This window comes from Lontra canadensis, unplaced genomic scaffold (genome assembly GCF_010015895.1).
Source record: "Lontra canadensis isolate GAN:19392208 unplaced genomic scaffold, GSC_riverotter_1.0 scaffold160, whole genome shotgun sequence".
Lineage (NCBI taxonomy): Eukaryota > Metazoa > Chordata > Mammalia > Carnivora > Mustelidae > Lontra > Lontra canadensis.
In genome coordinates, this window is record NW_022631154.1 from 223,013 (window position 1) to 235,599 (window position 12,587).

At 53.6% G+C, this 12,587-nt stretch overlaps 1 protein-coding gene across 1 annotated transcript in view; it reads left to right on the forward strand.

Moving 5' to 3' along the window:
• INTS3 (integrator complex subunit 3) overlaps positions 1–12,587 on the forward strand; it is a 39,104-nt gene that overhangs the window by 17,874 nt on the left and 8,643 nt on the right. Inside the window, exons 6-18 of the mRNA XM_032845178.1 lie at positions 216–282; positions 2,538–2,682; positions 3,546–3,675; positions 4,942–5,039; positions 7,274–7,465; positions 8,379–8,466; positions 9,143–9,222; positions 9,605–9,696; positions 9,995–10,101; positions 10,776–10,895; positions 11,213–11,342; positions 11,752–11,806; positions 11,990–12,093. Of these exons, the coding sequence (XP_032701069.1) occupies positions 216–282; positions 2,538–2,682; positions 3,546–3,675; positions 4,942–5,039; positions 7,274–7,465; positions 8,379–8,466; positions 9,143–9,222; positions 9,605–9,696; positions 9,995–10,101; positions 10,776–10,895; positions 11,213–11,342; positions 11,752–11,806; positions 11,990–12,093 (1,408 nt within the window). The remainder of the gene's footprint in view (positions 1–215; positions 283–2,537; positions 2,683–3,545; positions 3,676–4,941; positions 5,040–7,273; positions 7,466–8,378; positions 8,467–9,142; positions 9,223–9,604; positions 9,697–9,994; positions 10,102–10,775; positions 10,896–11,212; positions 11,343–11,751; positions 11,807–11,989; positions 12,094–12,587) is intronic.

The window sequence follows — 12,587 nt, forward strand, 5'->3', positions numbered from 1 at the left end:
TTTCTGGAAATATCGAGAATTTCCCTTCCTTTCTCTGAGGACGCAAAGGGGGAACTCTAAAGCCTGACTGAACAGAAGGCAGTTTTTCCAACACTTGGAACCTCTGTAACAGGATAACAGGGATGGAGAAACAGGATGGGTGAGGAAATGTGTGGGATTAGCTGAGTCGCTAATCGGAGCCATTCTTCTTCTGTTTTCTTCCCCTTTGAAATCAGGTGGCGATGTTACTGCAAAAAATATCTGGTTGGCAGAGAGTGTCCTGGATATCTTGACGGAGCAGAGGTAGGGTCTGCCACGACAGGAGCACGTGTGGGTGTCGGGGTGTAAGGACTGACAGGTGGCCTGAGAACAGCTGGGGTTAGAACGGGTGAGGTGGGGGAGGGAGAGGCAACCGAAGGAATCGATGCCCTGATCTGGCCCAAAGGGATGAGGGGTGGGAAAGAAGGGCTTTGCTGAAATACTTCAGAGCCCGGGAAAAGCTGGTTTCATCTGATAAGGGTTTATTTTTGATCCAGACCTCCTTGGAATGTTTATCTTTGGGGGGAGGTGGGGGAGAATGACCTCAGCAGAGTGGGACCAGCCCGTGGCCCCGGCCTGGCAGGTACCCCTTTTCTCCCTTTCGAGGCTCTCCACCCAATCCCCAGACCCCTTCGCTGAAGCGGCAGGGGCCGCGGTGGGAGGCCGAGGTAACTGGCCTGGGAATACAGCTCAAATCTGCACACTGGGTTGGGAGGCTGCAGTGGTAGAAGGCATAAGGGGGTGCGTGGGTATTCTGGCTAATTCTTTCCCTTTCCCGTCGAAGTACAGAACCAGAGATCTGGTCCAGTGGCCTCGCTCTCTGTTGCTTGACTTCTGAGTCGGTTTCTTTGCGAGGCCACCACCGTAGTCAGATGACTGAAAGGGCTGCAAGTGGCCGTGTGTCCTGTGGTTCAGGACAGACCTCCTCCCTCCTTCACACTTGCCCTGGGCCCTGGCCTAGCTGAGGCCTAGGTCAGGAGCCTTGCAGCGCCACCTAGCGTCCCAGGCACAGCTCGCTGCCACCGCCCAACCTGGGAGATTGCAGCAGAGTCCGGCGGGGTCTCTGCCTTCCTAGTGTCCAGGTCGATGGTTTCACTTTCTTTCTCTCTCCGTGATCCCATCCCTGGATTCAGATACACTCATCACCTCTGCTCACAGAAACTGATTTTCCTCATTTGGGCAGTTAACGTGGTCTCCATGCATGTGTTAGATAACCGCCCTACCTTTTCTCCTGCCCTCCAAAAACTCAGGTCCCTTGGTGCAAGTGAGTCCCTAGATGTTGGGGGCTGCCTTCCTGTACAGCCTCCCTCCTTCCCTCCCCCACGTTTCTAGGGCCTCGGCGTTGATAGGGAGCGGGTTGGGGAGGGCCTGCTGTGTCCTTGGCTACTGTGTTCATTCTGTGAAAGGAAAAGACCAGTCTTTGAATTAGGTGGCTTGAGCACTCTTCCGGAATCAGGATGTTGCCCAGTTGGATTAATTAAACTCCTTGACTCCTTGCTTCCCAGCAGGGGTGCCAGGCCTCGCAGCTACTTGCCTGGGGGCGCGCCTCCCCATTCTGGTGCTTGAAGCAGTATTGAGAGTTTTTGTCATCTCCTCACTGTCTTCAGCCTTATTTTTATTTCTATTTTTTTTAAGGTTTTACTTGTTTATTTATTTGAGATAGAGGGCACAAGAGCAGAGGGAGAAGCAGTCTCCCCATTGAGCAGGCAGCGGATGTGGGGCTCAAACCCAGAATCCCAGGATAGTGACCTAAGCCAAAGGCAGGTGCCTAGCCTGCTGGGCCACCCAGCACGCCCTCCCCCCCACCCTGTTCACAGCAGCAGGGAATACACCGTTCCTTCACTACCCTCTTTCCCCCATGGAAGTTCTAAAACTCCTGGGAAAGTAGGCTTTGCCATCCACAATCGTGTTTTTCTTTTCAGACTGTGGTTTAGGGCAGGTGCCTCATTGTCTGTGAGTGGGAGCAGTGGCCAGAGGGAGGTCCAAGGAAAGGCGTGTAGCATGGTGGGCCTCTGACGATAGGCACAATGGCAGGGCTGACATGGTGTGTCCTAAAACCTCCAGGGTCCTCAAAGGGTCTTACCCCCTGACGGTCCTCATGCCACACTGTAAGAACTGCTGACTTAGGGATGCCTCTAGACCCTCTCTCCCCTGCTCTCTGAGCTGGAGGAAGCTGCGGTGTGCTCTCCGGCCCCGGCCCTGCACACGGCGCTAGGCGGTGATGGGCGCTCAGTGCTTGAGCACTGAACCATTGAGCAGTTGGTCAGTGGGAAAGAGAGGTTGCTTTCCTCCGGTGCTTGTCTCTGTTGGGAGCCTGAAGGAGCAGTGGGAGATTGTCACTCCCATAGGCAGTTGATGGTCCAAGATAGGTAGTAAGCAGGCATTCAGGGAATCCAAGAGCCTCCTCCCAGTGCTAATCACCGGGCATCGCTGAGGCCCCGGAGCCACACATGGGAGTGAACAGGGAGCGGGAACGGGCCGGGCAGAGCCCCAGTGCCAGGTGCCCCCCCATTCTGCAGGGAGTGGGTGCTGAAGAGCGGCATCCTCATCGCCATGGCTGTTTACACGTACCTTCGCCTCATCGTGGACCACCACGGGACCGCCCAGCTCCAGGCCCTGCGCCAGAAGGAGGTGGACTTCTGCCTGTCACTGCTGCGGGAACGGGTGAGGAGGAAACTGGGCTGGGACACCTGTGTGAGTTCTGGGAGGTGACGTAGGCCAAGAGATGCCATTTCAGAGAGAGAGGTGGTTCAAGGCCTGGTGCTTTGTCATCATTCTGAGACAGAGGAAGGGGGGAGGTGGGGAATCCGGGCAGAGTAGCCCGGCCTCCTAGAGGGGCTGCCTGTTGGGCTGGCATCCTAGGGGTTTTGCTGGTCAGTGTCGTAGACGCTCTGGCACACCACAGACGGAAGCTGCCGCTGTTCTCTCGTCCTCCCCGCCTGCCTGCCTGCGTGATGGCTGTGGTCAGGTGGGCACTGTCCACTGTGAAATCTCCTGAGAGAGATCCCAGAGCTGTGGTCTCTACTCTGGTAGCCACTCCCCATATGTGGCCATTTAAATTAAAGTTAAGTAAAATTAAACAAAATTTTAAAAACTCAGTTCCTTAGTTGACTTAGCCACGTGTGGCTAATGGTGATCCTTTTGGACAGCATAGAAATGGAGATCTTTTCCATTATCACAGATTGTTCTATTGGACTGGGGAGTGGTTGGGGAAAGGTGTCTGGGGCTCAGCTTGCCTGTCCTGTCCTTTTGGAATGGCCTCTCTCGATCTGGGTCTTAGCCCTTCTGCGAGGGGAGGGGAATAGATTCGTGTGGAAGCTGGCAGGCTTCAGTCATTCTCAACAGCCTGTCCTCCTGAGGTCCGTCCCCAGCCTCCAGTGCTCTTCCCCTTTGGTTCCAGAAGAAACCCTCTTGTTCCTGGGACCCTCTTTCCTTCCTTCCCTAGAACAAGCTGCTCCTTGGTCCTCCCTGCAGCCGGTAAACAGTCTGTGTTTTTCTTCTCTCCTGTCCCTCCTCCCCCCATCAAGTTCATGGAATGTTTGATGATTGGCCGGGACCTCGTGAGACTACTTCAGAATGTTGCTAGGATACCAGAGTTCGAGCTGCTTTGGAAAGATATTATCCACAACCCGCAGGCCTTAAGTCCCCAGTTCACAGGTAAGTACGAAGCCGGGCTCCCTGCCCTTGGGAGCTGGGAGGTCAGTGGATGTGTGCTGAATGAGCACAGAGGGTGGAGGCCAGAGGGTAGGAGAGGCTTAGGCAGCCGAATACAGAAAGCCTGGGACAGGGCAGGCCCTGCCAGGTACAGCTGCATGTGGCAATGGCCAAGTGGAGCATAATTCACGGGACTCCGATAGCTCCTGCTTGGCAGACCCCGGCTGCCGTTGCTCCTAAGAAAAACTGAGCCGGGGCTGTGGACCTCCCTGCAGCTCTTCAGCTTGGGAGGTGATGACCCACTTCTTAGCCTCACCGAGGCCAGCAGGGGAGTCAGAGGTCAGCTCGTGAGACTGAGTCAGCAGAGGGGCTGGGATTAGCCTTGGGAGAGAATGCTTCTCCCAGGGAGCAGTCTTGCCTCTGACTTATGAGGATCCAACTTAGCCAGAATTCTCTTCAGGGGAGGGAGTCTCCGTGTGCCTCTCCCTGACAAGGGCCTTCTGACAGCTCTTTCCCCTTCTCGGGGTCCCCACCCCACCTGTACGTGTGTATCTGCAGATTCGTGTGTGTGCCTGTACACGGGTGTGCGCATGGAAGCAGCTTTCTGGGTCCTGGAGTGTCAGGAAGGAGAGGACAGGCCTGGTTCCCCCTTATGTCGTGTTGCTCTCATATTGAACATGTGTTGAGTTGTTTTAAGCGCTTACTGTGTGCTAGACACATGCATGTTAACTCTTTCAATCCTCAGGACAACCCTGTAAAATGGGTATTTTACTTTCCGTATTCACAGATAAAGAAAATGAGGTTCAAGGAGATTAAGTAATTTGCCCAAGGCCACACAGCTAGTGAGTGTCAGAGGCAGGATTTGGATCCAGGTCTGTCTGACTCCAGAGCCCGTGCCTTATACCACAACACCACATTGATCCCAGGACCCAGGGATGGGACCATCAGGAGCAGGAAGGGAGGCTAGGGTTTCCCCTGTTTTCCCCCTAACTTTCCTACATGGTGCCAACTGGAATACTGTGAGTAGGGGGCTCCAGATGGCCAGAAGCAGAAGAGAAGTAATATACCTGGGTCCTGGGGATGGGGGTTGGCAGATGCTGGATAGAACCCCCGACTCGCATCTGTGCTTGACCTCTCTTGGTCTTGTTGTCGAATTTCCCCAAGAGCAAGACCACTGGCCATCAGAACTTGGCCCAGGTTCCCCACCTGCCTTCTTTCCTTCTAGTCCTCAGGCTTCCCTCTTTCTCTTCCCTTACACACTTGGTTCAGGTATCCTGCAACTTCTTCAGTCAAGAACATCCAGAAAATTCCTAGCATGTCGACTAACCCCAGACATGGAAACTAAGCTCCTCTTCATGACCTCCCGGGTAAGCTAAGCTTTTGCAGCAGAACAGAAGCTGCAGCTCGGCTGGGCTTCTTCCTGCAGCCTGTAGATGCCTTTCCTCCAAGTGCAGACCAGCAGAGTGGTCAGGTGGGGACCCAGTCTGCCTGGCACCGGGCAGGATGCTGCAGTCTGGGAATACAGGGTTGAGTAAAAGACGTGCATCTAGCTCAAGCGCTTGTGAAGCTTCCAGTGTGTCTAAAACTGTCATTAAACCAATAATCGTACACAAATTATGGAATTTACAAGTGTGGAACATGCTCTAGAAGAGTAGAGTGTTTGTTCTGGGAAGGCCCCTGTTCCTCTGGCTGCCCTTGAACTCTGGCCTGCTGGTTTCCAAACGTGGCTGTTACGGCAGAATTGCTTGAGCAGTGTGTTAAAAATACATCTTCCCAGATCCTAGTCTCCCAGAGAATCTGCTTGAGGAATCTGTGTTTTTAACAGAGTTTCCAGGCAACGGCAGCTCTACTGCCAGTCTGGGGTTGGGAAGCCACTGGCCTAGACCACTTTTGTTCTCCCGAGTCATCCAGGAGAGCCGTCCAGATCGGCACTCTCCCGGGTGGTAGTCGCTAGCCAGGGGTTGTGATTGAAAGTAGTTCAAGCTCTGTTGGTGGAGCGTGGGGCTCTTGATCTCGGGGTCATGAGTTGAAGCCCCACTTTCGATGTAGAGATGATTTAGCAAAATCTTAAAAAAAAAAAAAAAGGGGGGGAAGCACCTGGGTGGCTCAGTGGGTTAAGCCTCTGCCTTGGCTCAGGTCATGATCTCAGGGTCCTGGGATCAAGCCCCACATCAGGCTCTATGCTCGGCAGGGAGCCTGTTTCCTCCTCTCTCTCTCTGCCTGCCTCTCTGCCTACTTGTGATCTCTGTCTGTCAAATAAATAAATAAAATCTTTTAAAAAAAAAATTTGGGATGGGGGGCTCCTGGGTGGCTCAGTCAGTGAAGTCTCTGCCTTGGCTCAGGTCATGATCCCATGAGCTACATGTCGGGCTCCCTGCTCACTGGGGAGCCTGCTCCTCCCTCTGCCCGCACCTCCCTGTGCTTGTGCCCACGCGCTCACTCTCTAACAAATCAATAAAATCTTTTTTTTTTTTCTAAGATTTTATTTATTCATTTGACAGAGAGCTCACAAGTAGACGGAGAGGCAGGCAGAGAGAGGGGGAAGCAGGCTCCCTGCTGAGCAGACAGCCTGATGTGGGGCTCGATCCAGGGACCCTGAGATCATGACCTGAGCTGAAGGCAGAGGCTTTAACCCACTAAGCCACCCAGGCGCCCACAAATCAATAAGATCGTAAAAAGAATTTTTTTAAATAACTAAAGTCACTAAAGCTCGGTAGCATTAAAAATTCAGTATCTCAGCTGCATGAGCTATGTTTTAAGTGCTCAGGAGGCACCATCGTTGCAGAAAGTTCTACTAGACAATGTTGATCTGGACGTATCTTTCTTTTCTTTTTATACTGCATTTATTTAGAGAGAGCATTCACTCGTGAGAGAGAGCCTGATCAGAGTTTGAGGGGCAGAAGGAGAGGGAGAAGCAGACTCCCCGCTGAGCAGGTGCCTGATTTGGGGCTCGATCCTGGGGCTCCCAGATCATGACCTGAGCCGAAGGCAGGTGCTTAACCGACTGAGCCACCCAGGCGCCCCTGTATCTTCCTTTTTATTCCTTCTGCTCTCTGTTTTGGTTGAACTTGGGGAATAGAAGGGGAGAAAACCAGATTTCCTCTTACTTAGTGTTGCTGTCGCACCGTTTTAGAGTGAGATCGGGGCAAGGAGTTGCTGCAGAAAGGTTTGGAGGGTCTGCACCGTGGGTCGCTGAGACAGAAGCGCTGTCAGTGTCCTGGGGCAAACGGGCTCTGCTCTCGCCGTCAAGGAACACTCCCTGTTGGATGAGAAAAGATGTTGCTTAGGACTGGAGCTTTGGTGACCAGAACCGGAGAAGGGAGCCAGGAATGGGCTGCAGCTCGGGGGAAGCGCTTAGCACATCAGGCGGGTGGTGGGAATGAGGGCAGCTGGTAAGAGGTGAGTGAGGAGGGGTCTCGGCGCGCCTCTCAGCCAAGGGAGACTCAGTCAGGACGTCTCCCCAGAGGAGAGCCCGAGAAGAAGTGAGTTAGTGGGAGGGAAGAGACTGAGGTCTGGGTCAAGCCCGGTGTTGACCGGTGCTCATCCCCGCCCAGAGACCTGGCCTGCCTTCCCAGTTTCTCTCCAGTGCCCCCTCCTCCAGGTGCGGTTCGGTCAACAGAAGCGTTACCAGGATTGGTTCCAGCGCCAGTACCTGTCGACCCCAGACAGTCAGTCTCTGCGATGTGACCTCATTCGCTACATCTGTGGGGTCGTCCACCCGTCCAACGAAGTGCTGAGTTCGGATATCTTGCCCCGATGGGCCATCATTGGCTGGCTGCTGACAACGTGCACGGTGAGGGGCTGGGCTGTGTGGCGGAGGCTCTCGGGTGGTGAAGGGTCCTCTTCCTTGAGTTCCCCCTATTGCCATGTTTCTTCCCGACTCGCTGGGCCTCCTGACCCCACGGGCCCTGCCTTCACTTTCTTCCTGCTCACCATCTCTGCCCTCGTACCCCCTCCGTCCGAGTCTCTCAGAGCTGACCACCCTCTTAGTCCCCATCTGGGGCTGGGGTTAGAAGGGTCCGTCTCTACCTTTACTGCCGGTCCTCAAGCCCAGATTTCTCAGGCCTCCCATCTTTCCTTTTAGTTTTCGGAGCCATATATGGTTATTGCTCGGAATGGCTCCTTCCTCAGATTCAGGGCTTGTGTTCCTTAGACCCTCACTGGGCAGCCTTTAGGCATCAGCTTTGGATACTAAATGCAGACGTAGGGACTCCATGGCTCAGCCACATCTTTCCCAGCATTTTTCTCCCTGTTCCTTGGTAGGAAACTCCACTTTGTCTGCTCTCTGGCTCCTAGTTGCCTTTTGACCTCCCCTGTCTGACTGGGTCCTTGGAATGTGCTGATTCAGACACAAAAATAGGCTGTTTCTGGGGCGTCTTTCAGTCAGGAATGAGCAGGGGAGCCCAGCAAGGACAGGCCAGGGCCTGGTCTGAGTGAGTGTCAGCCAGGTCCCTGGCTCCTTTTCTAGGATCAGGGATGTGTTCTTCTGGATGTGTGGGAACCCAGGTCAATCCCTGGCCCCTTGCTCAGTGAGAACATGGCCACTCACAGACTCGTGTGCCCCGCACCCCTGGGGAGTTCACCTGTCTCACTAGGAAGTGAGTTTATCTCATAGATGGGCAGTTGTGGGGGCCCTGGAGTCTGCCTTGAGCTTCTGAAGGGAGCTGGTGGATGAAATTAGCCATCCCTTCTTACTTCTCTTTCAGTCAAATGTCGCTGCCTCCAATGCCAAGCTGGCTTTGTTCTACGACTGGCTGTTCTTCAGCCCAGACAAGGACAGCATTATGAACATAGGTACGTGACCAGGACCACCTTCTGAGTCCCCGCCTAGCCTTGGTGACAGTAGTCAAAAATCTCAGGGCAGCGTGGGGGGAGGCAGCTTATGCGAGGGCAGCTCCACTGTCACTCACCAGTGCTCCCTTGATGGAGAAGGAAGATTCCTTTCGTGAGGCCAAATGTTCACTCCCCCACTTTTCTTTTTTTTTTTTTTAAGATTTTATTTATTTATTTGACAGAGATCACAAGTAGGCAGAGAGGCAGGCAGAGAGAGAGGAGGAAGCAGGCTCCCCACTGAGCAGAGAGCCCGATGCGGGGCTCGATCCCAGGACCCTGAGATCATGACCTGAGCCAAAGGTGGAGGCTTAACCCACTGAGCCACCCAGGTGTCCCCCCATTCCCCCACTTCTGCCCTAGACCTTCTGCTTTGGCTTCCGGTGGGGGGCGCCTGGGCACAGGACTGTACCACGCCTTGCTTTTCCTCTCCTGTCCTCTCTGTCCTCCAAGCTTCATGCTGGGGACAAGGGAGATGAGGGCTCAGCACTGTTTCAGGGTTGTCTGCTCAGTGGGAATGGGGGTATAAGAGGTAGGGATACAGCTTTCTTCTGAACCATTCATAAGCAGTGATGCCTTGTTCCATGGAGCTGGGAACAGACTATCTGATGTGGGGGCCCTTTCATTCCGCTGTCCCCAGAACCGGCCATCCTGGTCATGCACCACTCCATGAAGCCACACCCAGCCATCACTGCCACACTCCTGGACTTCATGTGCCGCGTAAGTGTGTGTCCCCTCTACCTTACAGGCCTGTAGGTAGCTCTTCCCAGTGCCCTTCATTGTGGGGGCTGCTGTGGTCGTACGTCCTACCCCCCAGGTTAAGGAATGCTCCCCTTCCAATTCCTGCCATCTCCTGTGGAATCTTTGCATGTCTTTCTTGACTTCAGGAATCATGGCTTAAGGTAGAATCTGGTCTGAGGAGTAGCCAGGTCTAGGAAGAATTAACCATTTTAGCAACCTGGAATGGTGAGGAACATTCCAGAAGTTTCTGCACCCATACTCCCTAGTGTCTCCTGATCAAAACTGAAGCAGCTTCTTAGCGCTGGTTCAGCAGAACACTTTGTGCTGTGTGCCATTCTTTGCTTCCTTTCTTCCTTTCCAGATCATTCCCAACTTCTACCCACCATTGGAGGGCCATGTGCGACAGGGTGTGTTCTCCTCCCTCAACCACATTGTGGAGAAACGGGTCTTGGCGTAAGAACTTTATGTGTCTATAAGCAGGGGGGAGGCACTGTTTTCTCATGTGTCACTAGGTCGGGCACATTCTGATACTGTCCTACCACTGCTGACCCTTTTTTCTTGACTGGTACAGAAAGTACTGGCTCTGCCTCAGACTGCTAAGAATATGTCCTCTTGATGCTCAGAGAAATTTCTGTCTTGCCATCATATTCCAAGGATCTGAGTATGGCCCAGCTCTACTGGTTGGGGGTGGACTGTCTCTCCAGCTGAAGTGAGGAGCTCTGATGTTGACCTTCATTCACGTTCCCCCCAGGCATTTGGCTCCCCTGTTTGACAACCCTAAATTGGATAAGGAGCTTCGGGCAATGCTGAGGGAGAAGTTTCCTGAGTTCTGTAGTTCGCCCAGCCCGCCGGTAGAAGGTACGGGCCCTCCCGTTCTGTCACCTGCTTGAGAAGAGCGATGGAGATACCACGTATGTCATCCTGGGGCTGTTCTACCTCTGTGACTGTCCATTTCAGGTTGTTGTTCCTCACCTTCTCTTTAATGAGTTTTTGTGTTGTCTTCCTTGGTTCTCCCTCTCCCTCTCTTCTCACCTGACTTCTACTGACGTCTCTTCCTCCTCAGCTCCTGCGTCTTCCCTCAGGAGCCTCCCTGCCATAGGGAAGGCTTTCATGGGACGTGTGTCTGCCTCACTGTAACTTCATTCAACTCCTCTTTCTTCCCATCCCCAGGCCCCAAGCCCTCACGAGAGGTGGTCATGTTAGGTCTCAGGTCTTTCTCCCAGTTACACACACACGCACACACACACACACACACACACACACGCACACTTTTTTGTTTTGGGGTAAGGGTTAAACCAAGCAGAACTTCCCAACTTGGTTTTGAAGTGAAGAGCACTTGGGGCTGTCCTTGGTCTTACCTACTTGCCGGTGCGAGCTAAGCACAGGAGGCATTTCCCGTACCATTCTGTGAGGTGATGTGAGGACAAGATATCTGTCCTTCCAGGGTCTGTAGTCCACCTGCCTCCAGCCTAGAGAGTTATGCGTCTTAGGTCACAGGAGGCCATCAAATGCCTTGTCTCTTTCCTCCCAAGTCAAACTTGAGGAGCCGGTTTCCGTGGAGATGGACAACCATATGTCCGACAAGGATGAGGGTTGCTATGACAACGCAGAGGCAGCCTTCAGTGACGATGAGGAGGACCTCAGCAGCAGAGGTGGGCCCAGCAGCAAAGGGGCTCTGGATGACATCAGCCCTAAGAGGACCAGGTGGCGGGAGCAGCTCTCTGTGGCTTCTCTGTCGCCTGGGCCCCCTGAGTTAGTTCCGTTAGTAGGATTTCTGGATGGGACTCCTGGGTGCAGAGCCCTGCCCTCGGCCCCAAAGCAGTGGAGAGAGAAGGAGGAGGGCCCCCCACCGTTGTGTGCTCTGCAGGCTGGGTGTGCCCACATGCACGGTGTTTGCGCACTGGCGCGTGGGGCTGTCCCTGCTGCTGGGGCCTGGGCAGGTGACCACTTCCCTCAACACCCTCTTCAGGGAAGAAGAGAGAGTTCCGCTTCCACCCTATCAAGGAGACCGTGGTGGAGGAGCCAGTGGACATCACCCCTTATCTTGACCAACTGGACGAGTCCCTGCGGGACAAAGTGCTCCAGCTACAGAAGGGGAGGTGCGCGCCGTTTCAGTCCTCACTGTGGGAGGCTCAGCCCCAGGCTTGCTTCTGCTACCTGGGGGTGCTGGGAGTACGGAGAGGGAGCAGAGGCCTGTGACGTGCCTTCTGCAGTTTGGGGGGCGTTCAGGCGGGGCAAAGGGCAGCCTCGGTCCTCAGCACGTGGTTCTCACTCTGTACATTCTGAGGACATGAGTCTCTGAGAACCAAAGCAGGAGGATGGGGATTTCCCTTCTCTTAGGGCCTCTGCCCAGAGAGTAGCAAATTCTGCCTTAAAGCCTCCCAACCCAAGCCAGGATTCCCACAGAGGTCCTTTATTTTATCTGTGCGTGAATGTGCTTTGCTGGGTTTGCCCTGCCCTCTGCTGTCATTTACGTCCCTGAGATTTCCTCTCAATTCTGCACTACAGTGACACCGAGGCCCAGTGTGAGGTCATGCAGGAAATCGTGGACCAGGTCCTGGAGGTGAGAAGATCCCACCCAGTGCAGGACTCCCCCACCCAGGCACCTGACTCCTTCCCATGCCCCAGCTGCTCACCTCTGGTTAATCCTCGAGGTGGAAGCAGATGGAGTTCAGGGGCTCTGGGTCCTGGGACTGGTAAGGGTGGGGTCATGTGGTGATACCCTGTTGGTTGTCTCACCACCCAGGAAGACTTCGACTCGGAGCAGCTGTCTGTGCTTGCTTCCTGCCTGCAGGAGCTCTTCAAGGCCCACTTTCGAGGGGAGGTGTTGCCTGAGGAGATCACTGAAGAGTAAGGCTTATCTTCCCTGACCCCTCTGTCCACTCAGTGGCTCCTGGGAGCCAGAAGTGTGGTCTTAGAGTCCTAGTCCAGGAGGCATCTTGCTGTAGACTTGAGAGGAATAATCTTCACTTGTTTTCTTTTCTTTTTTTATTATTTTATTTTCAAGGAATCTCTACACCCAACACGGGGCTTGAACACAGACCCCAAGATCGAGGGTCACACACTCCACCAACTGAGCCAGCCAGGCGCCCCTCTCTTTACTTGTTTTTATTCTCATGTGTGCTGATTCACTTAAGGAGTCATTTTTGTCTGCCGAATGCAGAGCATGGGGCAGAGAGTAGCACCCCTTCCTGTGTGCCCAGTCTTTGCTGCTATAGGTGGGATTGGACCCTCTCAGAAGGGCAGGAATCCCATTTTCTTTTTCTTTCGTACTTTCTTTTTTTTTTAAAGATTTTATTTTTATTTATTTATTAAAGTTCTTTTTTTTTTTTTTTTTTTTTTTT